This window comes from Cyclospora cayetanensis, unplaced genomic scaffold (assembly GCF_002999335.1).
Source record: "Cyclospora cayetanensis isolate NF1_C8 unplaced genomic scaffold, CcayRef3 CcayRef3_contig_25, whole genome shotgun sequence".
Lineage (NCBI taxonomy): Eukaryota > Apicomplexa > Conoidasida > Eucoccidiorida > Eimeriidae > Cyclospora > Cyclospora cayetanensis.
Window position 1 is genome coordinate 262,916 of NW_020312203.1, and position 27,190 is coordinate 290,105.

The window sequence follows — 27,190 nt, forward strand, 5'->3', positions numbered from 1 at the left end:
GCTTGCTGTTGCCTACCGGCTGCCTCTCCTGGACCATTGAGTCAGCTTGGCATCTGCTGAGCTTCGAGAAGCTCTTCGTGCTGTAGCAGCGGATGTCCACGTGGACGCCTGTAGAACGCATATCAGGCAGTGCCACACCGCCGTCCGCCCCGAGGTCTTTTCACAGCTGCTTGCTTGACACCGACAAACAAGCCTCCAGCTGTAGCGCTCTCCCAGCGCACAGAGCTGAAGACTGCGCGCGAAAAGCAGCAGAAACCCACGATCCGTAATGCAACCCTCTCTTCCCCTGTCATGTCCCTTCATTGCGGCCTTCTAGAGAAAGAGCCGAACAACCGCTTTCGCAGCATCTACTTTCTTGCACGCCTTCCAGCACGCCCGAGGGCCCTTAGGGGCCCCAGGGGTAGCAGAGCACGATGGATCGGACGATCGAGCGAGCGAAAGTCTCGCTCATCAATTTTCTTCTGGAGGTGACCCCTCCTCTTTTGGAATGCAGCCGTCAGCAGCTGCAGAAGCTGCTTTCGACGCAATCCGAGTCGGTCTTGAAACCGTTTCTTGTCGATTCACAGCCTGGCGTTTTGGTAATTGGAAAGGAGGTCTCTCGGGAGTCGATCGGCGAGAAGGCGACAGTCACTGCGGGTGACACGTCACCGGCTTTCGACGCTGAAGACGATGAGAATTACAGCCTGTACGTGGATCTGGGATTCGTTCCCCGCGGGGGAGGCAGATCTTGCAGTGTCGCCTTCCTCAAGCGTCCCGGATTCAGATTAGAGGATGAGAAGCCAGATGAAGCTGCTCCCACCGAGGGGGAAAACGATGGCAGCGCGGTAGGGCGGGCCGTTCATGTTGTCACCAAGCCTATTGGTCCCCAGCTTGCACTCATGCGTTGCGGCTTCGGAGAGGAGGAGAGCTTGCTGGATGTGACGCAAATGTACATACAGTGTGGATTCGGTCCCTTGCTCAAGACTGCATCTGGCGAGGAAGTCGCTGCCGCTGCGGCAGAGGGGGGGGCGGGGGGGGACGGGGGGGCCCTTGCGGAGGAGGCGGCTGCAAGGGCCTCTCACGGTATTCAAACGGTCAGCAAGAAGCTGAGGGAGCTGCTGCTAGCTGTGAAGCAGGCGCAACAAAATGTAGACATTCCTTTGATCGAGCTGCCTGTAGACTTGGCCATAAAGGCCGCAGTGCTCAAGGCAGCTGCGGAGAAACGCAAACCCGTGGTGGAGGATATGGGGGATCAGTTACAAGACAGCACCTATTTGATTGCTCTGCAAAGTCACGTGAACCGATGGATTAAAGACATCCAGAAGGTTTGTAGAATGCAACGGTAAGTGCTGAAGAGGAGGGGGAGAAGGGGGACGGGAGAAGGACTCAGTTGCGCTGGTTCGCTCGTTTGCTCGCTTTTGCCTGCTTGCTCTCTTCTTCGTTTTTGCGGCTTTTTTCCATCCTTTCCTCTCCTTCCTTCTTCCTATTAAGCTCTTAGCTTTGACTGCTTTTGCGTGTCTGTTCGTTTCAAGGGCTGCCTCCCCCGCAATGCGGTAGACTGCGGGAGCACACAGGGAGCATATCTTTCTGTCTCTGTGGGTAGATAGAGAGGGGCCTTTGTTTGGCGGTCTGTCTGTGTGTCTGTGCGCCCTCCTGTTTCTGGATTTTCGTGATTTGTGTTGCGTGTGTTTGTGATCGCTGCGTATATATCTGCACACCTGCCAACGCGCTGCATATCGTTTCGTTTCTTCAGGGATCCCAGCATTGGAACTGCCGCAGAGGAGGTGAACTTTTGGCTGGGATTTGAGAGGGCACTGAAACACGTCGAAGATCAGTTGAAGACTCCCGAAGCCGAGTTTACGCTGACGGTCTTGAAGCACACGCGCAAAGTCTTTGCTACAATGTCTTTTGAGCAAGATTCGGGGCTGAAACAAGCCAGCGAGGTGGTGCAGAACACGAACATTCTGATGCGGGATTTTCCCCTCAACGACCTGTGCAGCGCTTCAACGGTAGAGCAGCTCACACAAGCCGTTCGCACGATCTTTGTCCACCTGCGGAAGTTGAAAAATGCCACACTGTATCCTTTGAGCCGCGCGTATTTCTTGGTGGAAGCTCTAAGCCGGGATCTCTCGTCTCAGCTGCTGAGCGTGACTTCGCGTCAAAATCTGCTGGGTATGGCGTACGAAGAGTTCGAGCACACGACGGCTGGCTGCACTGAGCTCTTTCACACGTGGGAAGAGGAAGTGCGCCACTTCAAGGAGGCCGTGAGGGAGCTGTCGAAGAAGAGAGGCCTCAATGAGCGTCCCCCCTCCAAGCTCGTCTGTGAGCACGTGGTGCTCCAGGAAAGGATTGTGGAGGTGCGTCAGTTCAGACGGCAGCATCACCGCTTGAAGGAGGTTCTCAGTCGTGTTCTCGCGGACGGAAGCGGCAGCGAGGTTGCTGCGCAGAAGGATGTCACCGCTGCCTACCAAGTCATTGAAGCCTTAGACGTGCTTGACACGAGTCGGACTGGGGAGGAGGCTTGGGAGGCGGGGCAGAAAGCGTATGACATGCGTATCGACCGCGTCGAGTCTCAGATAACAGCCAAGTTGCGTGATCGGCTGGGAGCTTCGAAGACGTCGGCAGAGATGTTTCGTGTGTTCTCCCAGTTCAACGCGCTCTTCTTTCGCCCCCGCATCAGAGGTGCCATCCAAGAGTACCAGACCAAGTTAATTCAAGTCGTGAAGGAAGACTTGAAGAGGCTGCAAGGAACGTTCCTGGAGGGTCACCAAAAAATTGAGTCGGCAACGATGGCTGCCCTCCGAGACATGCCACGGACCGCCGGCACCATCGTGTGGATGCGTCAAGTCGAAAGACGCCTTGATGGTCTCATTCATCGAATCCAGGATGTTCTCGGGAAAGGATGGGAGCAACACGTGGAGGGTCAGAAGCTGAAACACGACATTGAAGCGTTTCGCGCCAAGTTGAATCCTCAGGAGCACTTCGACGGCTGGCTCAATGTCGTGCGTGACCAGAAGCGCTTGGACACGAGTGACAGAATCTTCATCTTGAGAGACTGGGGAGGCGGACGGCTCGAGCTCGCGGTAAACTTCGATCAAGACATCTTGACGCTATTTAAGGAGGTGTGTGAGTGGGCACGCAGGTACTCGAGGCGGGAGAAACACGAGGGCAGGAGGTTGTTCTCCGGTTTGCCGCTGCCTTCGCGGCGAGCTAGCTACAGCGCATACATGCATGCGTGTATGCATGCATGCATGCATGCAAGCCGCCGAGGCGGACATCTGCCTCCATTCGGGAGGAGGGAGAAAAGGGGGAGGAGGTTGTCGTGAACGCGACGACTCTGTAGCGGGTGCTGTTGTTGCCTTTTAGGCTGCAGGCAGCTTAGCTTGCGACCAGGTGATGCGTGCTGCTTTGCGGTATATGCCGAAGCGTGTATGGGTGTATATATATTTATATGTATACGTATGTATACAGGTCCGACTGCTGTCCACGCTCCAGTTCCGCATCCCTTACTCCGTGAAGGTGATGGCGGATGAGGCCAAGGTTCTGTATCCATTCGCAGTGACGCTTCAGGAGGTTCTGCGGACTTACATCGAGTCGTGTGCGCGGATAGGAGATGTAGTGCCAACTGCAGTGGCCTTGCCTTCGGGGAGCGAGGCAGGGAGCTCGGAGGACGCTGTAGTTGGTTTGTTGGTGGCAACCTACCAGAGAGAAATTCAAGGGAAGCTGGCAGAAGGCATAGGCCTTCGCTGGGATTGTGACAGGCTGGAAACGTACGTGAAACGCCTTGCCGATATCGCATATATTTTCGAAGCCAAGGCAGAGTTTGCTTTGCAGCAGCACAACAAGGCCTTGAAGGAAATCGACACGCTGAAGGACAAGCCCATCGATGCAGACTACCAAGAAATCCTCGCCGTCAGTCGAAATGCATGGCTAAATGCAATCTTTTGAGCATGGGGCAAAATTGGGAGGGGCAAAATTGGGAGGGGTACTTTCTGGGTACCCGCATGTGTTACTAATTCTCACGAGCAAAAGCACACCTCTATGCAGCTTAGGGCATCATAAACGCGCCTCGTCGTTTGCGAGAAAAAGTGCATTGAGCTCTTGCAAGTCGCCTTGGCAGCACGTTTCGTATTATGTCAAAGCTCTGCACAGACACAAGCTCACATACACACAGATATACACACAGAATCCTCATCTCTACAGCCTCCATAGCCACATCCAGACCCACGCGAACGCCGTTATGCACACGTGCCAATGCATCGGCATCCGTCACTGTTGCTTGTTGTCTTAATTGTTCCGCATACACGTCGACAGGGGGTATTTGTACATGTAATTAAGTACATAAATATACGTATGTATTCCTATCTATGCATACATGCACACATAAATACAGACATGCATTCTCTGTGCGCAATACTGGGGTGTCTTTGGAGGACCAGCGCACACTCCATAGAAAAGCAGCTTTACGACTCTGTCTGTCTGTCCCTCTGGCGCGTCGCTTGCGTGGTGGCTGTCTCAGGTCTTGCAAAACGTGCAGAAGTTGATAGAAGAGCAGCAGCTGCAGAATTACTCCAACATCCGCGGCTGGGGAAAGGTGCTCGAAAGCCGTGTGGAGGGCATCCTTGCACAGCGCCTCGTGAAGGTCGTTGAGGAGTGGACACTGCAGTTTCAAGATTGGCCAAACAAGAGCACGGCGCTCATTCAAAATGGAATTGTCTTGGAAATTCAAGTAAGCGCAGATGTCTCAGTTCACAAAGGGCGAGGGTCACAATCATAAGATGCTGTTGAGGGAACGAAGTGGAGCGCCACATACACATACATATACACACAAATATACATACATGTACATGCGAAAATGCATTTATTTACATATACATATGCATGCATATGCATATATATCCATACACATGTTCATACATATTCATATACACACACATACACATGCATATGCATATACCTATGCAAACACAGATACATTTGCAAAACGTATACATAGACTTACACATACATATGCATATACATAGGCAAATACAGATACATTTGCAAAGCGTATACATATACTTGCACATACATATACTTATACATATCCATACAACTACACTGATTCACGTCCACGCTTACGCAGTCATAAAATGGCATCCTGCCCTGCATCAACTAGCCGTAGAGGAATCGTTAATTGCTTAGCGACGAATCAACGAGGCGGCTGATGAAGGGGTCTGTTGAGATGCGCGCGTGGAACGGGCAAAAGCGGAGGTAGTGTCGGGCAGAGAAATTGATTTCGCAGGATCTGGCGATTAAAAGAGGGAAACCTTGTTTCGTGCACCTGAGGATCGCGTTGTGTGCATTGGTTCATTGCACTGCCTGCTCTCCGCGTGCTTATTGTTTTAGGTGAGAAATCAAGTGTTGCAAGTACATCCTGCAGTGGAGGCGGCTCGGCAGTTGTGGATGGGTAACCTGCATCGGATTATTGCATCTGTCTGTTTGCTTCCGCGCTTCAACACCACCAACACTTCGCGGCCTTTGAAATTTGGAGGAGAGCCTTCCGCGTGGGAGTTTGAAGACAGCGAAGATGAAGAACTTGCGACAGCGGATCCATTGAAGCCTAAAGCTGGCAGCACGTACAGAATTATTGCATCGCGTATACCTCAGGAAGTCATCGACAAAGCGCATGCAGCGATTGACGGTAAGCCAGTTAGGAAGTTTCGAGTATCTCGTTTCTCCGTTTTCGCATGCCAGCGATATAAGCGTCGGCTCTTGGGTGCATTGCTGCGGGGGTTGCTGCCTGCCGCTGCCTCGTTGTAAGGACAAGAGGCTGCCAACCCTCTAGGTGAACACTTTGCTGTTTTGAGTGCAGTTGGGAAACTCAAACGAGATGGTGGTCCTGCGCTTTCTGATGTCTTTGCTTAACCGTCCAAATGAATGCTCCGAGATATTTTTTGGTGCAAGACGTGCAAATATGTGTGCATTTCTGTATCGTGTGTGCTGTTGGTTTGCCACTGGGTGTTTGCCATCTCCTTACGGGGTTCCCCCTGAACGTTACACTGACAGGTTCTTTCATGCAGAGGGTGTGGGGGGGATGCCAATATATGTAGCGTGCCTATGCATACATATGTATGCATATATATATGTATACATGTATATATGTATATGTGTGTGTGTCTGTTTATTTGGGGGTGTCGCATGGCATGCGTCCTTTTGCGGCCTGCTCAGCTGTAATGGAGAAGGTGGAAACATACGTGTCGAATTGGCTGCATTACCAGGTGTTGTGGGATGTCGATGTGAGCGAGGTTCTTGGGCAGTTGGGGGATGATATTGAGACGTGGCAGCAGCTGCTTAACGAGATAAAGCAGGCGAGGAGTCCTTTCGACAGCAGCGAGACGCGTGTGATGTTCGGACCGACCATAGTTGATCACCACCAAGTACAAGCCAAGTTAAACACCAAGTACGATGCGTGGCATCGCGATATTTTGCAGGCCTTTGGGCACAAGGTGTCTCTGAACGCCTCTTCTGTCTTCTCAGCGCTGCATGCGATGGTGGCGGATCTGCAGGAGCAGATCCAGGCCGCAGATCCCACCGAGACATCCATGGGTGCAGCTACCTTTCTCTCCATGTCTGACGCGCAAATGAATACCTTTATCAGCAGTCAGTGCCTTGTGAGCGATGACTTGCTCTCCAACCTCGTCGGAAATCTGACGAGGTTTCTCGGGAAGCTGCAGGAGGCGCACAGACTTGAGCCTCGATGGTCGGAAACGCTGGACACGCTTAGAGCGAGCGAGCGTCTCTTGGAGAGGCAACGATACACGTTTCCCAGCGACTGGCTGTGGATGGATCGCATTGAGGGGGAGATGGAGGTGTTCGTGCAACTGCTGAGGCACCAGGCGGAGCTAGTCGAGAAGAGCAAGCAGCAGCTCGTATCCCTCGTCACGCAGTTCACTGCTTCTCTACAGGGGAAGCTGCAGCAGCTGTATGCGGACTGGATGCTGCAAAGGCCGGTTCGCGATGACATCGCGCCAGGTCACGCGATGAGCATCCTGAAGAAGTACGAGCAGCAGCTCAAGAAGCTTACGGAGGATTACGAGTGCGGGGAGAAGGCGAAGGCAGTCTTGGAAGTCGAGGGAGACGCCGCCTTTGGGATGCCAGCAGAAGCTTTCTCTCCTTCAGCGCTAGCGGAGGAGATTGCGGACATGAAGGGTGTCTGGCAGGCTCTGGGGGGGTTGCATGCAGAAGTGGCTGCGTTAAGGGATACGTTGTGGGCAGCAGCCGTGCCAAAGCAAACGCGCGCGTCTCTCGAGACAGTGCTGGAAAAAATCAAGCAAATTCCTGCGAGATTCAGGCAGTACGAGGCTTTTGAAGAGCTTAAACAGAAGATAAACAAGTTTCTATCGCTGAACCTGCTCATTACAGACATGAAGACCGATGCACTGAAGGAGAGACATTGGAAGGCCATCCTCACCAAGCTGAAGCTCAGGAAGTCACTCGTGGATATGACACTGGGAAACATATGGGGTGCGGTCAGCGTTGACTCTCTCAAAGGGTGCATGCTGCTGCTAGGCTTGCTGAGACGTTGGTATTTCCATGTAGGAGTGTGCCTGCTGCTGCTTTGTGTCTGTGTGCGTCTACTTTCCCTTGGACGTGCCCTCTTAGCGCGAAGGGTTCATCAAGAAGGGGGAGAAAAAAGGGGGAGGAGAGAGGGGAATAGAGAGTCACTGAGTACCTGTGCCGTGTGCAAAAACTGCATGCGTGTGGAGAGCGAGCGGCATTTTGGGGGCACATGATTGTAGTGGGGGCTTCGCTGCTATGTATGCATGATTAGGACATATCTCTTTCCTCGTGGATGGCTAATTGTCGATAAATCGCCCCCTGTTACTATCGCTGGATTTGTTAGCTTCGTGTCGGGAAGCATGCCACCCCGAGCGACGTGCGGCTGGTGCTTATTTTTGGCTGTTTTTCGCTTCCTCAGATGCTGATTTGGAGGCGAATGAGGCAGCAATTCGCGAGATTTTAGTGCAAGCGCAAGGCGAGTCGGCCTTGGAGGAGTTTCTCCGACAAGTGAAGGACGCGTGGCGGGAGAGGGAGTTTGTGTTGGTGGCATGCGGTGCAAAATGTAAGGTCATCAAGGGATGGGAAGACCTCTTTCAAGTCATTGACGACCAGCTCGCATCTATCCAATCCATGAAGATGTCGCCCTTCTTTAAGGTACGGAGTGAAGGAAAGTCAGCGCTTTCTTTGCACTAGCAGCGCTTTCCATTTTGTGCTCTTCTAAGACTGGCTGGCTTCGTTCTGCCGAGCGAACAACTCAGTTGTAGCACATGCTGCGATGTAGCCTGTCTCGTGTGTATGCACAACCTTGTTCTCTGCGCTTCAAACGGCCTACTGGAGAGGCCAAGCACTTGAGGGAGTAGAGTAGAAGCGTCAGGGGGCGCCACGAGAGAACTTGCAGCGTAACGGGGCAGGCTTTCTTTGCTTGCTGTAGGAGGAATGTCAGCATGCCATGCTGCACCCTCCATGCTATGATACCCTTCTAAAACATAGACTCTTGGTATTTCGATGCGCGTGTGTCTTTCTCTGGGTGCTGCCTTGCGATTACATTGGCCTGCAAGAGGTTTGCCATCAGGCTCCTCCTTGAAATCTCTTTACATTGATGCCACTTCCTCATGCATACTGCGCCTTCGCCTCACGGTGGCTGTGTTCACGTGGGGTTTCGGAGTGTGGCGTCGCGCCTTCATCCATATCAGGAAATCATGAGCAGTGTGAAGGCGTGTTGGACATGCGTTTGCTGTCTGCCTGCCTGTATTTGTTTGTATTCATGTATTTGTGTATCTATCTACGCATTAAAGTGTATATGTATGTATGTATGTCTCTATCCGTCCCTTGATGTATGTATGTACGTATGTATGTATCAATTTATGTATGCATCTATCTATGTATTTGTGCTTTTTCCGATGTCTGCTTGAAGGAGTTCCTGTCTAGATACTGCTTTTTACTTTTGCATCCGTGGCGCTTTGCCCTGCCTTGATTTGATGTTTCGTGCAGATATTTGAAGAAGAGGCTTTGGCATGGGACGATAAGTTGAATCGGCTGCGCACGTTGTTGGATAGCTGGGTAGAAGTACAGCGCAAGTGGCTCTACTTAGAGGGCGTTTTTTCGGGTTCTCAAGATATTCAAATGCTCCTCCCGACCGAGCATCAGCGTTTTAAAGGCATCGACACGGAGTTCAAGAATATAATGAAGAAAGCAGACACCACCAAGATTGTCCTCGAGGTGCGTGGTCGAAGGCGAAGGGTGGCGGCGATGAAATGCGTGTCTCTCCCCTCTTGAAGAGAAAGTTGCGCCGTGATTGATAGCTAGCGAACGCCTTTTTGCCCAATACGTCAGCACGCTGTTTCAGGAACATACCAAAAAAGCACTGTCTTTCAGACTTCCCTGCAGTTGAATGTAGAGCGCCTGTCACCCCCCACCCTATCGACCATGTTTGGGGGAGGCGCAATGGGCATTGTGATATAAGCGCTTGCTACACTGTCGTGGAAAGCTGGCCTCTGCTGCTTCCCTTTATCCATTTCTGTCAGCCCCATGTGCCCCTGTGTGCGGTGGCATCTTGCATGTGCTTTGTTCTGCTCTGCATGTTTTAGATGGCGTCCACCGAGGGGCTTGGCCGCCAGCTGGAACGCCTTTCGGATTTGCTGTCACGCATTCAAAAAGCGCTTGGAGAGTATCTCGAGAAGCAGAGAGAGCAGTTCTCACGCTTCTACTTTGTCGGAGATGAGGACCTCCTAGAAATGATTGGCAACTCCAAAGACGTGAAACTCGTGCAAAGACATGTCAGCAAACTCTTTGCAGGAATTGCAGCGCTCGAGACAGATCCGGAGGAGCCATCTACCATCATCGCCATGAGGTAAGTACATAGGGTGTCTTTCGCGCAAGCTCCCGCTGCGGCAGAGAATCGATGCCTTGGGTGTGAGCCCTCTTGACGACTCTTTTTTTAAGAGATAGAATCTGTGTATATGTGTATGTTTGTATGTATATGTGTATGTATATGTGTATGCATATATGTGTGTATGTATGTATATATATATGTGGCCCTTCAAGCAGTTGAGAACTGCACATGGGTGGGTGTTTGTCTGTAGAAGGGCTTGTACTGTAGAAGGGGTATGCTTGAGCTCACCTATATGCATTCTCCCGTGGTGTCTATGTATGTATACATGCACACTTCTAGGTACATGTATACGTTGATGCATGTATTCGTATGTGTATGTATATGGATATGGGTATACATGTTTATGTATGTAGAGGAAAATGTGTTCATATCCCTAGATGTATATATATGTCTATATATATATATATATGTGGTAATTTTCGTCTGTGTATATGTGTGTGTATGTGTGTATATGTGTGTGTATGTGTATGTGTGTTTGTGTGTTTGTTTGTCAGTTCGCGGGAGGGCGAAGTTGTACCGTTTGTTAGTGAGGTTTCGATATTGCAGTACCCATCTCTGAAGGATTGGATGAGTGCAGTTGAGATGCAAATGACTGTTACGTTGGCAGACAGCGTCTCTCGAGCACTTCGCACTTTGGAGCAGCTTAACTTGGCAGAGATCACCACGAAGGGCGCATCGGGGGGCCCCTCGGATAGCCCCTTGCAGAACCCTTTTATCAACTGGGTGGGAAGTTTCCCGCTGCAGGCCTTGCTGCTTGCATTAAACGTACACTGGACGAAGAAATGCGAAGCAGCCTTAACTGCTGGCGAAGCTTCTCAACAAGAGCAAGCGGCGACAAGCCAGGAAAACGAGTCGGGAGGCCCCACTGGCCATCCTCTGGAGGCTCCTGCCTTGAAGGATTGCTTGACGCTTCTCGCATTCTTGGCAGACAACGTGGTACAGGATGTGGGGGTGCTCGTACGCAATCGCATCGTACACCTAATTACAGAAGTAGTGCATCAGCGAGACGTCTGCAGGCAAGCCAAATGCACTTCTACTAACAGATTCCAAATCAGCGAAAATGCGCGGCCCATTTTACTGCATATACATATACATATATATATATATATACATACATACATATATATACACACATACATATATGCACACATACATATATATATACATACATATATATATACATACATACATACTTGCCGTCAGGGGATCGCGCACACACGGGCGCAAGCAACGCCATTTTTCTTCCCGAGGCAGAGCAGTAACAACATGCCCCCGTCGTGGTCCTTCCCATGCACATACACATACACACATACATACATACATACACACATATGTGCATCCATACATACACACATGCATATAATATATAGACATGTATGTATATATATGCACGCAGACATACACATACACATACACATTCGTGTACATACGTTCACACATACACACCCATGCACATACACATACACATACACATACACACATACATACATACATACAAATGCATATATATAGACATACACACATATATATACCCACATACATGCACACATATTTATACACACATACATACACATATGTACACACACACATGGCAGAGGAACGTTGTGACGGAGTGCAGGGTCCCTTAGAGAAATGGACAGCCTGCAGCGCCCTTGCGCTGCTCTGCCGAAGCGTTATCCAGTGTGGCAAGCCTCTTTCTGCTGAGCATGTTTATCTCAGATCTCTCATAAAAGACAACGTCACCTCTAGGAAGGACTTCGGATGGCTGCAGTGCATGCGCTTTTACTTCACACATCCGCCGTCTGGGGGCCCCCTAATTCCCAAGGGCCTTCTCAAGGTGTGCATGGCGGACGCCTCATTCGACTATGGTTTCGAATATCTTGGTACGGTGTGCTGCAGTGCCTGCGTGCTGCTGCCTCGTTCACGCCTCTTGTCAGCATTCATACTTTCGCAAAGCGGGAGAGGCGCACATGGGGAGATCAGTAGAGATAGCTAGCAGGGGCCTTGTTTTCCTCATGTTCTCACGAACCACGGGTTACAGCTGCCCCCCACCCCGCGTCAGGCATGCACATATCGGTTTCCTATAGATAGACGGAACAAAGCTCGCCACCAACCCTCTATCCCTTTCCTCTTCATAAGCCCTGTAGACGCGAGCGCTTACGTTGCACCCTGGCCTTGAACTGCTCCTCGATAGGCCCCATGCAGGCATCTCTTTTTGTGTGAAAGCTCGCCACAGACATGTTTGTGGGGAAACCTCTTGACTGGACAAACGGCTAGGGGCCTTCGGCGAACATTTTTGCATGCACATGGAGAAAGCGCGCGCGTATTGTGCCAGGCAGCCAGCCTGCAGTACATAATGCATGCTGCCTTTCTACTCTGATAATCCTCTGCTTCTCGCAGGCTTGGCAGAGCGGCTTGTACAGACGCCGCTGACGGACAAGTGTTTCCTGACCCTTACGCAAGCGCTAAAGATGAAACTGGGGGGAAATCCCTTCGGTCCTGCAGGTGCCTAACCAGCTTTTCCCCTCTGATCCTACTTGCTTTTGGCAGTTCGATACATGGTTGCGTATTCTTTCGCGTGTACGGCCCCTAGTAGAGGACTTTTTTCTCTCTCCAGCGGCCTCTCAGCGGGCACCCCCCGTCTTTTGGATGCTCTGCCTGGGCTCCTCTTCTGCAGCGGAGCTGCTTTGGAGCAGCATACAGAGGTGTCTTCCTGAGAGCTTTGTCTTCTTTGCACTACGCTTCTAAAAGCGCAGAGCAAACAAATATTTCGCTTGCAGAAACATTGGGGGAGGTCCTTTGTGTCTTAGAGGAAGGGGGGAAAGCAAGGCAGCCGCTTGAAAAAGCGGTGCGGGGCTGCCTGCTGCTCAAAGGCGCGTTTGTTCTCAGGCTGTGGACGGACAGGTGTCTGTTCGAGGGGTGATGGGGGGTACCTTGTCAGGAGGTGCACCTATACGATGGAGGTGTTTTAGAGAGACAGGCCTGTGGTGTGCCTCTGATTCTGCCTCTGTGTGCTCTCAGGTACCGGAAAAACGGAGTCTGTCAAAGCGTTGGGCAGCGCACTAGGAAGGTATACCTTGGTGTTCAATTGTGATGAAACTTTTGACTTCAACGCAATGGGGCGTCTCTTCTCGGGGTTGTGTCAAGTGGGGGCTTGGGGCTGTTTTGACGAGTTCAATCGTCTGGACGAAAGAATCTTATCCGCCGTGTCTGAGCAAATCCTCACCATTCAGGTAGGCGCTGTGCTCTGTTGTTAAAGGAGCTCCGTGTCCGTCTCTTTCGTGCATTTCCCCCTCCCCCCGACTCCCGCACTCTTGTACTTTTTCTTCTGGGGCTTTTCCCGGCGAACACACACAGACGCACTTCGCCTTGAGCTCAATTGCACCCGGGGGAAGCAGTGAGAATGACGAGAGGCACTTTTCCTCTCTTCGTGGGTAGCTCTCACTCCTAGGGGCTGTCCTCCGCGCTGTGTTTGTGGTCTCCCTCCGGTCGCATGTGCATATATATGTATATATATGTGGATGTGCCTGTGTGTGCACGCATATGTATATGTGCACATGTATAGATGCCTATGCGCATGTGAATGTGTGTTGGTATGATCATGTGTTTATGTGCATCTTTGTGCATGTAAACGTATATTTATGTATGTATATATATATGTGCATGATCATGTGTTTATGTGCATCTTCATGCATGTAAATGTATATATGTGTATATATATGTGTGTATGATCATGCGTTTATGTGCACCTTCATGCATGTAAATGTACATATGTGTATATATATGTGTGTATGATCATGTGTTTATGTGCATCTTTGTGCATGTACACGTATATTTATGTATGTGTATATATATGTGCATGATCATGTATTTATGTGCACCTTCATGCATGTAAATGTATATTTATGTGTGTATATATATTAGGTGGGCCTGCGCGAGGGTCGCAAGGAGATTGAGTTGCTTGGCAAGGCTACAAAGCTGAATACCGACGTGGGAATCTTTGTCACGATGAATCCGGGTTATGCGGGCCGTTCGAATTTGCCTGACAATTTGAAGCAGCTCTTTAGGGAGGTGTCGATGATTAAGCCGGACAAGCAGCTGATAGCGCAAGTGACGTTGTACGCGCAGGGATTCCGTTCTGCGGAGCGGTTGTCTGGTAAAATTATTTCGCTGTATGATTTGTGTGACAGACAGCTGTCGAAGCAGCCGCATTACGACTTTGGACTGCGTTCTTTGAAGAGCGCTTTGAGCTCTGCGGGGAGATTGAAGCGGCAGCTGCTGCAGGAGCAGGCTCAGTCTGCGAAGGCGGCCGTCGAGGACGTAGCGCAGGTAGAGGCAGTTGAGCAGCAGCTGCTGTTGCGCTCGTTTACAGACACGGTGGTACCCAAGTTGGTGGCTCAGGACGTGCCGCTGTTGCGCAGTCTGCTGGTCGGGGTGTTTCCGGGAGCAGATATTCCGTCGCTTGATGAGAAAATCTTGCTGGAGGAGATTGAGCGTTTGTGCGAGCTGCGCTTTTTGGAGGCGAAGGGCGAGTGGATCAGCAAGGTGTTGCAGCTTTACCAAATTCAGAGGCTGCAGCATGGCGTTATGTTGGTTGGGGAGACGGGAACAGGCAAGTCTGCTGCTTGGCGTGTGCTGCTTGAGGCCATGGAGAAAGTTGATGGGGTGAAGGGCGTGGCGTACGTGTTAGACCCCAAAGTTGTGGCGAAGGAGCAGCTGTACGGCCGTCTCGATTCCACTACTCTTGAGTGGGAAGATGGCGTTTTTACGGCTGTGCTGCGAAAGATCATCTCCACTGCGCAAGAGGCAGGCCCTTCTGCGCAACAGAAAAGACACTGGGTAGTGTTTGATGGAGACGTTGATCCGGATTGGGCAGAAAATTTGAATTCTGCGCTCGATGACAACAAATTGCTGACGCTTCCAAATGGCGAGCGTCTCGAAATTCCCAGTTCCGTGCGGCTCCTCTTCGAAGTCGAGACGCTCAAGTATGCCACCCTCGCCACGGTTAGTCGGTGCGGCATTGTCTGGTTTGCGAGCAGTGTGTTGCCCGATGAAGTGATATTTATGCATCACCTAGAGGAGCTCGCAGCCGTGGGAAGCACCTCCGAAGGCCTTCGCCAAGGTGTCGCGGGGGGGGGGCAACAAGCAAAGCCCCTCGAACGCGGTGCTCCCTCCCGCATTCTCTCACGCGAATCCTTCAGAGCAGACTCCAGCAGTTTCTCAGGCACGGGAAGCGACGCGCTGAGGGGTGCTCCTCCAACGCGATCCGGATCTAGGGCGGGCCTGACGAGTGCTGCAGCAGCAGGGTCTAGAAGCACCGCTGAAAATGTCGCTCAGAGCATAAAGAAACATTGCGTTGAAACCCTTCACCCATTCTTCGAGGCCGGTAGATTTGCTAGCCAGTGTCTAGAACGCGCAGCGCACCACCAACACATCATGGAATTCACCAAAATCAGATGCGTCGAAAGCATGTTCTCCCTCCTCAAGAAGGGCATTCGTCGGGTAGTCGAAAAGAACGAAGAAATGAGGGCCACGGGTGAAACCTTAGACGAGGAACTCATCGAGCTCTTCATAACCAAGGCACGTCAGGCATTCCTCTCCTCTCCCTAGTACATACAACTCTCCTCCCTGTTGCCTTGTCTAGCAGCACTTTTTGATGGCTGTCGGGTGACCTACCTAGGATCTCTCGCTGCGTAGCAGCTGCGTGCGGGCTGTCGAGCAGCGAGTCCTCCCTCACACGCTTCATGAGACCATGCTTCCGTGTAGGATGGCGCTACTGCTACTGTTCTTGCTCATTTTCTTGCTCTTGCTCTTGCTGCTGCTGCCTGCTGCAGTGGGTGGTTCTCTCCATTCTCTGGGGATTCGGGGGGTCTCTAAGTCTGGCCGGAAGATCTGCATTCAGCGAGGATGTAGCCCGCATTTGTGACGTGCCGCTGCCTCCTGCCCTCTCCGCCAACAACGGGGAAGCGCAGACGCTTCTTGACTTTGAACCCTCACTCGAAGACGGCCAGTGGCATCACTGGAAAGACCGCGTCAAGCAGGTGGACATCGATACAAAACAGGTGCGCACAAAGTGCTGCAGATGCACCGCCTACAGGTTTACACCGGAATGAATGCCGCGTCGCTTCAGGCTGAACGGTTTTTGCTACCGAGACTCTGAGTGTGTTTACATGTGTTTTATGTGTGTCTGTAAATGTTTGTTTGTGTGGGTCCTACTGTGTTCACGTACGTGTGTCTGCGAGCCTTCTTCAAATGGGAAGAAAGAAGCCTATCATTTTTCTCTTTTTCTTTCTCTCATTGGCTAGCCTTCTCTCTCATTGTCTAGCTTTTTCTCTCGTTGTCTAGCTTTTTCTCTCGTTGTCTTGCTTTTCTTTCATTGTCCATCTTTTTCTTTCATTGTCTAGCTTTTTCTTTCATTGTCTATCTTTTTCTCTCATCGTCCATCTTTATTCTCATTCTCCTCCCTCTTTCTCTCATTCTCCTCTCTCTTTCTCTCATTGTTCATCATTTTCTCTCATTGTCCATCTTTATTCTCATTCTCCTCCCTCTTTCTCCCATTCTCCTCCCTCTTTCTCTCATTCTCCTCCCTTTTTCTCTCTCGCTTCCATTCTCGTTCTCTCATGCTTTCTACACAGGTGCACACGGATGTGTGAAGGGTTCACGTTCATGTCTTGCGTCATACACACCGACACACTGCCGCACTACGTATATCAGCAGCAAGGGCATTTGTTCTTCATGTGCGTGTATTCTGAATGGAAATTCTCCTTTTCAGGTGAAGGACGCGTCTCTCGTGATTCAGACGGTCGATACCCTGCGTCATCGCGATGTAGTGGAGGCCTGGTTGGAGGAAAAAAGGCCTTTCATTTTGTGCGGTCCTCCCGGATCGGGGAAAACCATGACTCTAACGGCAGTTTTAAAAGAGCGGACAGATTTCGATGTTGCCTTTCTCAACTTTTCCTCTGGTTCGACACCCGATCTGCTGCTCAAGACCTTTGATCATTACTGCGAGCTCACAAAGACAGTCGCAGGAGGCATGGTCATGCGTCCCGTGATTCCAGGCCGGACACTTATCATTTTCTGTGACGAATGCAACTTACCGTCGGCTGACAAGTACGGCACGCAGCATGTTATCATGCTTATTCGCCAAATCGCAGAGTCGGGGGGCTTCTGGCGGTCTATGCCGCAGCTGCAACAGGCCTCTCCTTGGGTATGGATCCGCGTTGAAGGAGTGCAGTTCGCAGGGGCATGCAACCCTCCAACGGATGCTGGCCGCCACCCCATGAGCAACCGCTTCCTCCGCCATGCGCCTATTATATTCGTCGATTTCCCCGGCAGAGACTCTCTTGTTCAGGTAATCAAGGAACAAGAGGCGCGCTTGCATTTCTCAACGTTTCTGAAAACTGCTTCCCAAATATGCGGGCCAAAACCCCACATTCGCTCTTGTATGTATGTGTATAGGTTTCTATTTGTTTGCATTTGTGTTTGTGTGTGTATAGGTTTCTATTTGTTTGTATTTGTGTTTGTGTATGTGTATAGGTTTGCATTTGTATGTGTGTATGTGTATAGGTTTCTATTTGTTTGTATTTGTGTATGTGTATAGGTTTGTGTTTGTTTGTATTCGTATTTGTGTATGCGCATAGGTTTGTATGTGTTTGTATTTTTGTGTTTATGTGTAGGTTTGTATTTGTGTATATGTGTGTTTTTTTACCTGCGTGTATACTTTTGTTTGTTTTTTCTTTAATATGTGTGTTTTTGTACTTGTGTGTATAGGTTAGCATGTGTGTATGTTTATATTCTAATGTGAGTGTGTGTGTGTGTGTATTTGTGTGTACGGATGTGTATGTTTTTATGTGTGTTTGCATGTTTCTATTTGTGTGTATATCTTTATCAGTGCGTGTTTGTTTGTTTGTTTGTTTGTATTGGTATGCGTATTTGTGCGTGTATGTTTGTATTTGTGAGTGTGCATGTCTTTGTTTGTGTGTATGTTGGTATCTGCACGTCTGTACGTAGATGCGTGAGTGGATTGGATGGTGTTCGCAGATTTACAGTACGTTCAACAGGGCCCTTCTGCGTCCGTATCCCGAGCTTTCTGGAAGTGCAGATTCGCTGACTTTGGCGATGGTGGATTTCTACTTGGCCTTCTCAGCGGCCTTTACAGTGGATCAGCAGCCGCACTACATTTACTCTCCAAGAGAACTGACGCGCTGGAAGCTTGCGTTGGCAGAGGCCTTAGAAAGCGGGGCAAACGTGAAGGCCGGTAACACTACCGTGAAGGATTCTTATGAGAACAGCGGAGGAGAGGGGCATCTGGCAAGCCAAGAACGCTCGGTAGATGCACTGGACAAACTCAACATCACCATCACGCAGCTGGTGCGGATGTACGCGCACGAGGGTCTTCGCATCTTCAGTGACAGACTGGTGACGGTGGCAGAGCGACAAAAAACAGACGAAATGCTCGATGAAATAGTACGGAGGTATGTATGCACCTCGTCAGCAGCCTCTTTTTTTAAAAATATATATGTGCCCGCGTTTGGCTGCCCCTACTCTTGAATTTCTAGCGCAACCGGGTAGAGGGCGCAGAGAGCTACTCAGGGTGCGACACTTTGCACGCTGGCTGCGTAGCTCTTCTCTGCACACGTTCTAGCTTTTCTGGAAGTACCCTGCGATCAACTTGAGATGGTCTATCCCTTTTATAGCGCGTCCTAGGTTTTTCTTGTCTTTTTTGCCGAATCCCTTCTGCGTGGGAATTTTTTCGCGCGTTCTTGAGGCGGGGGCCATCCAGTCTAAACTATTGCTGCAAAGGCCTCTCTATCTACTGATGCGCACAGCGTGCTGCTGCATTCCTCCCTCCCCGCATGGCAGTGGGTGGTAGAGAGTGGCGGTGGGAACTTTCGAAGCCTCTTTTATTTTTTTGCTGTCCATTTTCTGCATACACGTTGGAGAGCGCGTGCAGTCTTACGCGGCGTAAAACTTCAGCGCATTTCTTGTGTTGCATGTCTGTTTAGGCAATTCCCAGGTGTTGATAACGCAGCGCTCGAGCGTCCAATTCTCTTCACCAGTCTCGCGAGTCGCCACTACTGTGAAGTATCAGTGCCAGCTCTGCGTTCTTTGCTGCAAGGGAAGCTGCGTGTCTTTAACGAGGAAGTATTTCAGGTGGAGTTGGTCTTCTTTGACGAAGTCCTTCACCACGTGGCGCGCATTGACCGAGTGCTCAGGCAGCCGCTTGGCCACTTATTGCTGGTAGGAGCCTCAGGAGCTGGAAAAACAATTCTCACAAAGTTTGTCGCGTGGATGAATGGACTCAGCATCTTCCAGATTAAAGCTGGCCGGAACTACAGCACGGCGTCCTTCGAGCAAGACCTCCGCGTGGTGATGAAACGTGCAGCCCTGAAAGACGAAAAGATTGCTTTTGTTATTGATGAATCAAACGCCTTGGGGCCGGCCTTTCTGGAAAGAATGAATGCGCTTCTTGCTTCAGGTGGGATGGCAGTCGGAAATTCGTCGCCGTAGTGTTGCGAAACGCGCGTTTCGAGGGGGGCTGATGCCTTGCGTATGTATGTATGCATGTAATATATGCACCTATGTATGTATGTATGTACATATATATGTATCTATGCATATGTGTATGCAGGTATGTATCTATTCATATGTGTATGCATGTATGTATGTTCGTTTTTCTTCGAAGAGATGTGTGGGGGGGGTTCGGTGCTCCGGTGCTCATCCTTTCTCAAAAAGGTATACCTTAACCGTGCATGCCGCATATGTATTTATGTGCTTTGCAATGGCACGTTTCAGGAGAGGTCCCTGGACTGTTTGAGGGCGACGAGTACACAGCCCTCATCAACGAGTGCAAGGCGGCGTATGGCAGCGAGTTTTTAGGGAGTGGCGAGTCTTCGGAGCTGTTTTCGCGTTTTACGCGCCACGTTCAGAGAAATTTGCACATCATATTTACGATGAATCCTGCAAATCCTGATTTTTACAACCGGCAAGCCACTTCTCCGGCGTTGTTCAACAGATGCGTCATCGACTGGTTTGGCGACTGGACTCAGCCGGCCATGGAGCAAGTAGCGTACGCCTTTACGGAGTCTGTTGTCCTTGCCGCGGACAGCTTTTCTCCAGAAGCAACTGTTGGCGCGAAGCCCATCAGCAGCATTCAGCGAGAAACACTCGAGGAGCAGTCGGATGAAGAGGCAGGCAGCGATGCAGAAGACCTCGCTCGCCGCAGCCGACTGGCCACTGCGATTGTAGCGTTCTATTACGCAGTGTCCAAGAGCAATGCTGCTCTAGCAAGGAGCGGACGCAAGTCGAACTACATGACGCCGCGAGATTTCCTGGATTTCCTGCACCACTTCAGGAAAATTGTCGCCGAAAAAAGCGATGCAAGCGGCGAGCAGCAACATCACCTTCAGGCAGGTCTTCAAACTCTTGCCCAAGTGGAGCGGCAAGTGGGGGAAATGCGGACGGACCTCACCGAAAAGGGCACTGTCCTCTCCGAGAAGAACGAAGAAGCCGAACGGAAAATGCAACAGATGATTGATCAGCAGGCAGAAGCTGAACAGAAGAAGAAGGTGGCCGAAGTCCTTGCACGCAAGCTCGACGAGCAGACCGGAATAATCAAAGAACGCAGAGAAGCCGTAGAGGCACAGCTGAGCGAAGTGGAGCCGTTGTTGAAAGAAGCAGCAGAAGCGGTTACTAACATCCCCAAGAAGAGTCTTGACGAGCTTAAAAGCATGAGCAACCCGCCAGCCATGGCAAAGCTCGCAGTGGAGGCTGTCGCTGTGCTTATCACCGATGCTGGAGAGAAGGCAGTCTCCTGGGAAGATGCGAGAAAGATACTCAAGGCCACCGACTTCATTCCGAAGGTCAGGAAGCGTAGATCCATGGACTGTAAAGCCAGTTCAGCTGTTGCCAGCATGTGCTCCTAGTACTAGAAGAATTTCTCCCCAAGCAGTGTTGCGCTCGTAAAGTGTAAAGTTACCAAAGTTATTGCACGCGGCAGGCACACATAAACGGGTGCCGCACAGTTTTGGATGCCTTTGAAGAAATTTTTTTCATGGTTTCATGGGGAAAAAATGCCCTGCTTGTCTGTGCACATTTGGGGTTGGTGGTTTTTAGCTAGTAACTGCTATCTGTCTGCAGTTTTTGCAGTTGTATTTAGAAGGGAAAAGCTCTTCATTATGCGCAGAAGATGTACTTTTTTCCGAAATGATTGCTGTGGATGCTGTGCGCTGTGTTGTGCTTTCAGATTTTGAATTTCGACTGCGCGTCTGTCAGCTCAGCAACACGTCGAAGAATTCAGTCCAAGTATTTGACGGGCGACTGGGATATAGATCGCATCAACAAAGCGTCTCGCGCGGCCGGCCCCTTGGCACAGTGGGTAGAGAGCAGTGTGAAGTTCGTGTTGATTAGCGAGCAGGTTGAGCCCTTACAAACTGAAATTGCGCAGCTGGAGACGGAGGCGCAAGAGAATGAGGCGAATCTGCAGGAGCAGCAATCGCTTATCACGCAGCTGGAAGGCAAGCTGCAGCAGTACAAGCAAGACTATGCTCAGTTGATCAGTCAGGTGCAGAGCATAAAACACGAGATGGAAGAGGTGCAGAAGAAGTGCGCCCGTTCCATGTCCTTGCTGGAAAACCTTGGCTCTGAAAAGAGCCGCTGGTTCGAACAGCTCGAGCAGTTGAAGCTGGCCTCTCAGACGTTTATTGGTGACAGTTTGCTTGCCGCCGCTTTCTGTGCGTACCTCGGCTTTTTCGAGTATGCGGAGCGGCACCGGCTGCTGGAAGAATGGAGGGCTGTGCTCCAGCGAGAATGCATCCGTTGTCGGCTCGATCTTTCGCTTGTTGACTTCCTCTCGACGCCCTCAGAGCGTCTCCAGTGGGCGGCTCATGCGCTTCCTCCAGACGACCTCTCCATTCAGAATGCCATCATCCTGAAGCGTTTCCTTCGCTACCCTCTCATCATTGACCCCGCGGGGCAGGCCATCAACTTCCTGACCTCCTTCCTGTCCTCCAACAAACTCTCAAAAACGTCATTCCTGGACATAAATTTCCTCAAAAACCTGGAAAGCAGTTTGCGTTTCGGATCGACCCTCGTCATTCAAGATGTGGAGAAGGTAGACCCCATTCTGAACCCCGTTCTCAACAGAGAAACTCACAAACTCGGAGGCAGGGTGCTAATTACTGTAGGGGACTCCGAAATCGACTTGTCGCCAGCCTTTTCCATGTACCTCGCAACGCGAGACCCCACAGCGCAATTCACTCCCGACTTGTGCAGCCGTGTCACCATGATCAATTTCACCCTTACACCCGCCTCGCTGGTCAACCAGTGCTTGAACATGATTCTCAAGAGCGAAAGGCCAGACATCGACAAGAAACGGTCGGACATGCTGAAGCTGCAGGGCGAGTTCAAGGTCAAGATACGCGAACTGGAGGATTCGCTGCTGCTTGCGCTGTCCAACGTGAAGGGCAGCATCCTAGACGATGACTCCGTGATGTCTTCCATGGAAATGCTGAAGCGGCAGGCCGCTGAAATCGCAACAGAAGCAGCGCGAACCGAGGAAGTCATGACAGAAGTAGACCAGACTAGCAACATGTATCTACCCTGGGCTCTAGCGGCAGGACGTATCTACTTCACCTTACTCAACTTGTCGTGTGTTTCCCCCGTCTACCAGTACGACCTCCGCTTCTTCTTAGGTATGGTGCCGCCGCGTGATTCTGGGAATATACAAAAGGCATCCGCTGCTGTTTCGCACTCACAATCATGGAGTTGAACGGACCGACTTCACGAGCAGGATCGCCTACTTGGGTGCCCCTTGCGTTCAATCTTTAGGCGCCCGCTGTCCTGCGTGGTCGCTGTCACGTCAGTAGCAGCTGCGCTCTAGCATTGCATTCTGCAGCGTTTCGGCTCAATCTGTGCTTGTTTTTTTGCAGGAATTCTTCATGAGACCTTGACGGGTGCATCCGGTCTGAGTGACTTGAAGAAGACAGACTACGCGGAGAGGCTTTCCATCCTTCTGTCCGCGCTTTTCTCGACAACGTTTCGTCGAATTGCTTACGGGCTGGGGTACTATGACAGATTAGTGTTCGCGTTGCAGTTGAGTTTCATCCGGACGGAGCTGGACGCAGGTGTATCCCTGGACATCGCGGAATTGCAGCTGCTCCTTCAAGGCTTTGTGGAAGACCATGGGGCCGCGCAGGCGGCACCTTGGACATTCACGTTGAATGATGAGTTGACAGCCGAACAGATGAGGGCACTGCAGAAGCTGCTGGCGCTTCCTTGCTTTGCTTCTTTCCAGGAGCACATGGCTGCGAACGCGTCTCAGTGGATAGCGTTCCTCCAGTCTACCGCTCCCGAAAACTGCTTCCCGCAAGGCGCCTTCGTCAAGGATCAACATCTGCCAGAGGCCAACAAAAAGATTGGCTCTGAGGGAATCACCGAACTGGGGGATTGGGTGAATCGTCTCCGCGAGCTTCTCGTTCTTAGGGCCCTTAGGCCGGATCGCGTGACTGTCGTTTTGACGGAACTGTGTGAAAGCGTGTTAGGCCGCGATTTCCTGGCCATCCCAGAGCTTTCCCACGAAATCTTGAAAGAAGTCGTGGAGAAGCAGGCAAGCAGCACGTCACCAGTGCTCTTTGTCTTGTCGCCAGGCTCCGACTCCAGCGGCCTGATCACGCATCTCGCAGCTGCCGTCCAGCAGCCCCTCAGCTCTGTAGCGATGGGCAGCAAGGAAGGCTTCGAGCTGGCCGAAAAGGCCATCGCCAAGGCCGCTCGGCAGGGCACGTGGGTGCTCTGTAAGAACGTCCATCTCTCCCTTAAATGGCTTCAAGACTTGGAGAAGAATCTGCACCGCGGCCAAGCGCACACGAACTTCCGTCTCTTCCTCACTATGGAGTATAACCCCAAAGTTCCCGCCACGCTGGTGAGGGTTTCTTGCACCTTCATGTTTGAGCCGCCTCTCGGGATCAAGGCTTCCCTCTACAGATCCTACGCCATGCTCTTCGGGACAAGTGGTGGACGCGGCGTGCCAAGCCGGAGCAATGCCAGCCCCCAGCCTGTCCAGCCCCCCTCTGCTGCGCGCTGTCGGCTGCAATTTCTGCTGGCTTTCCTCCACGCAGTCATCTTGGAAAGGCGCAGATATGCGCCTGTGGGGTGGTGCAAGCTCTACGAGTTCTCAGAGGCCGATCAGAAGTGCGCACTGAGCATCATAGACTCTTGGCTCGCCTCCGTTGCCCAGAGAGGCGACTCGGTTTCAGACCATGTGGCGCCTGAGAGACTTCCGTGGCCTGCAATGCGAATGCTCATAGCGCAAGTGTGTTACGGAGGGAGGCTGGACAACCCTGTGGACGAAAGGTGCGCGTACAAATCCTCTTCTATTCGGTGCACCTCCTCGTGAAGAAGCAACCTTTTCGTTGTGCTGCGCAGAGTGGCAGATGCCAGTGCGCCACGCCACACGACCTCAGAAAAATACTCGTAGTTCTGCATTTGCATCTGTTTCTGTGCGCCGAATTCCCTCAGGGTGCTGAGATCTTTCGTGGATTACCTGTTTCGTCCGGAAGCTTTCGAAGCTGACTTCTGCCTTAACATGCCGACCATGATCACGGAAACAAAGGAGTCGGAGGGCGAGTTCTTGGTGGCTCCTACGGAGCTCTACAGAACCCACGAACAGTATTTGGAATGGGTAGACTCGCTTCCCTCGCGCGACATGCCAGCATGGATCGGGTTCAATTCTCGCGCCGAGTGGCTGCTGGCCGCACGGCAAGCATACACGTGCATCACGAACTGGTCGGCTCTGCTGCTGCGGGGAAAGGAAGAGACGCTCGATTTTCATTCTCTATATGCGAGCATGATGAAAAAGGGAGGGCTGACGAGTCAGAAGAGTGTTAGTACGCCTACCGAAGAGGGAAGTTCACGGGACGCTGATTCCTTAGCGACCTCCTGGCTGGCGTTGCTCATCCCCGTTATTCAGACTTGCCTAACAACTTTGCCAGAAAAACTTCCTTCCCTGAAACGCACAGACGATCTGCTACAAAACCCCATGTTCCGCTGCTTCGAGCGTGAAATCACAGTCGGTGTGAGGTACGCGAGCTGCCCTTGCCATGCATGCAAGTAGAACACGACCCTCTGAGCTCGACATGCGCGTAAGGCTTCGGCTTCGTATGGGCATGGATTTCCTTTGACTTGTTGGCATTTCATATCTCTTTTGCATGCGCAGGCTTTGTGCGCTGATCCGCGAGTCTCTGGGCGAGCTTATGTTGGTTTGCAAGGGCGAGAAGAAAATAACGAATTCTCTGCGTGACTTGGCCACTTTGATATCTTCTTCGAAAGTTCCTGCGGAGTGGAGTCAGGTGTACGTATCCTCTCAAGAGCTAACTGTAACAGAGTGGATCGAAGATTTCTGTCGGCGGCTGATGCAGTTGTCCCTAGTAGCTCGCGAATTTGGCACTCAAGATCAAGACATACAGATGGAAGCGGCGATGCATCTGCTCTCGAGGCAGCGTGACAACGGGGAACTAACGCAGTCGAGAATATGGCTGGGAGGGATGTTCTTTCCCTCCGCTTACCTGACCGCGACCCGCCAAGCTGTTGCTCAGGCCAAGGGGTGGTCTCTTGATGACTTGGTAGCGGAAGTTATTGTGGGGGATGTCGAAGCGAAAGATGATCAGTCATTCATCATCACTGGGCTCACTGTAGAGGGCGCAGCATGGAATCCAAAAGAAGAGGTTTGTTCCTTTCTCCACTGTAGGGAAAAGGCCTTCAATTGGTATAGACACAGATATTTACTGACGTAGCGGGAACCTGTACGATTTCTAATTCACATGTTGTTGTCCCCTCTTCCTGGTGTTGGTCTTTTTTGCGCAGTGTCTGGATGTCACCGACGTCCTGGCATCTAGCCTACCGCCGATGGTCATGCGTTGGTACAACAAAGCTGAAGGCTCCAAATTCAAGAAGGCGAATCAGATCTACATCCCGATACCACTCTTCTTGAACCGCGCTCGGAAGTGTGTCTCGTACATCTAGAGCGTGAACACAGAGCACTGCAGCAAGTGCTTGTGTGGAGGGGGGGCGTAGGGGAAGGGGGATCATACGTGCTTTCCGATGTAGCGCTGAGTAGAAAAATCCGAACATGCACTAGGTTTCGTTTCTGTGCATGTGCTAATCTGCTCGCAGGGACGTGGTTACGTTTGTGGATCTGCCTTTCCATTCAAAATGTCCATCGTCCCTTTGGGTGCAACGTGGCACCGCGGTCCTGTTGTGGAGTAATTTCTAGGTAGAGTGAATGCAGCGCATCAAGTTGCACAGATAGTTATATGTGTGGTGCAGTGTAGCCTTGTTTAAACAGAAATCTGTGTTGGCATTACCGTTTTGCCGTTCGTCGAGATGGGCGTTAGAGTCATTCATCAAGCTTGCAAAGGCCCCCCGAAACGTCCACAGCTGTATGGACAACGGCATCAAACTATTTCTCAAAATGTTAGCAAGCTTCTACTTCCCTTTACGCAAAATCTGCCACCTGCAGTACGTATTACAGGGCTCGCATTAGGTCGTTACGCGCCCGATTTGGTACGGACGAAATAGTTGAGGGGCATTTCTAACTCCTAAATCAAAGGCACCATTTTACACACAGGAAGTGGGAATTTCACTGCAGAAGGGCTGCAGTGAAATTCCCACTGATTGAGCCATTGGGACGCTGCTAAGCATTTCGTTTCAGTTAGTAGGCTATTGTGTTTCTTTGTTGTCGTTTAGGTACCCTCAAACCTTACTATGTATTTCACCTTCTCTTAGTCTTAAACGCAGTCTAGATTAGTTAGTTCTCTTCTATGCAATGGATACTTGCTAGTAACAATTATTGCCGTTCCTCTCGGTATTGAGGGTCTTCGCATCCCGGAGGACCAAGGGAACCGCGAGCAAAGGCAGAATGACTGAAATTGCCAAATTTGGGCCCGCAGGCTTTGGCGTGGGTATTTGTGCATGGCTTTCTGTGCATCAAAGGTCTATCCATTTTTTCCCCCTGCTCCAATACCATGTGTCGAGGAAGAGGGTCATTTTTTCGTAGTAACTGTTCTAAGAGACTCTACTGGCTAATACTAGGGCGTTTGGCATTCGAATAAAATAATGTCACTCATGGGCCTCTTCATCTTGGGGGTTTAGAACAGACATGCCTGTGGTCACGGGCTCCACTGCATCTTCGAAGCACGGTAGAGCGCTTTACTATCTATAGGGAGTGAGACGGGATCGTATCTTGCTTGATGAGCAGGGGTGAGCAGTACTGTTGCTGATATT

At 51.1% G+C, this 27,190-nt stretch overlaps 1 protein-coding gene across 1 annotated transcript; it reads left to right on the forward strand.

Annotated features, from left to right (window-relative positions):
- Nucleotides 1–413: 413 nt before the first annotated feature.
- LOC34617361 (dynein heavy chain-like protein MAL7P1.162) lies at nt 414–26,180 on the forward strand. Its single transcript, XM_026338299.1, has 26 exons — nt 414–1,321; nt 1,733–3,101; nt 3,451–3,891; nt 4,499–4,708; nt 5,368–5,662; nt 6,190–7,485; nt 7,940–8,175; nt 9,013–9,240; nt 9,609–9,871; nt 10,408–10,929; nt 11,633–11,796; nt 12,314–12,418; nt 12,935–13,146; nt 13,838–15,512; nt 15,815–15,975; nt 16,686–17,264; nt 17,954–18,387; nt 18,919–19,391; nt 19,709–20,785; nt 21,053–21,057; nt 21,159–22,605; nt 22,843–24,262; nt 24,428–24,988; nt 25,125–25,632; nt 25,772–25,911; nt 26,081–26,180. The coding sequence occupies exons 1-26, from the start codon at nt 414–416 to the stop codon at nt 26,178–26,180; spliced, it is 14,829 nt and encodes a 4,942-aa protein (XP_026194084.1).
- The last annotated feature ends 1,010 nt before the right edge of the window (nt 26,181–27,190 follow it).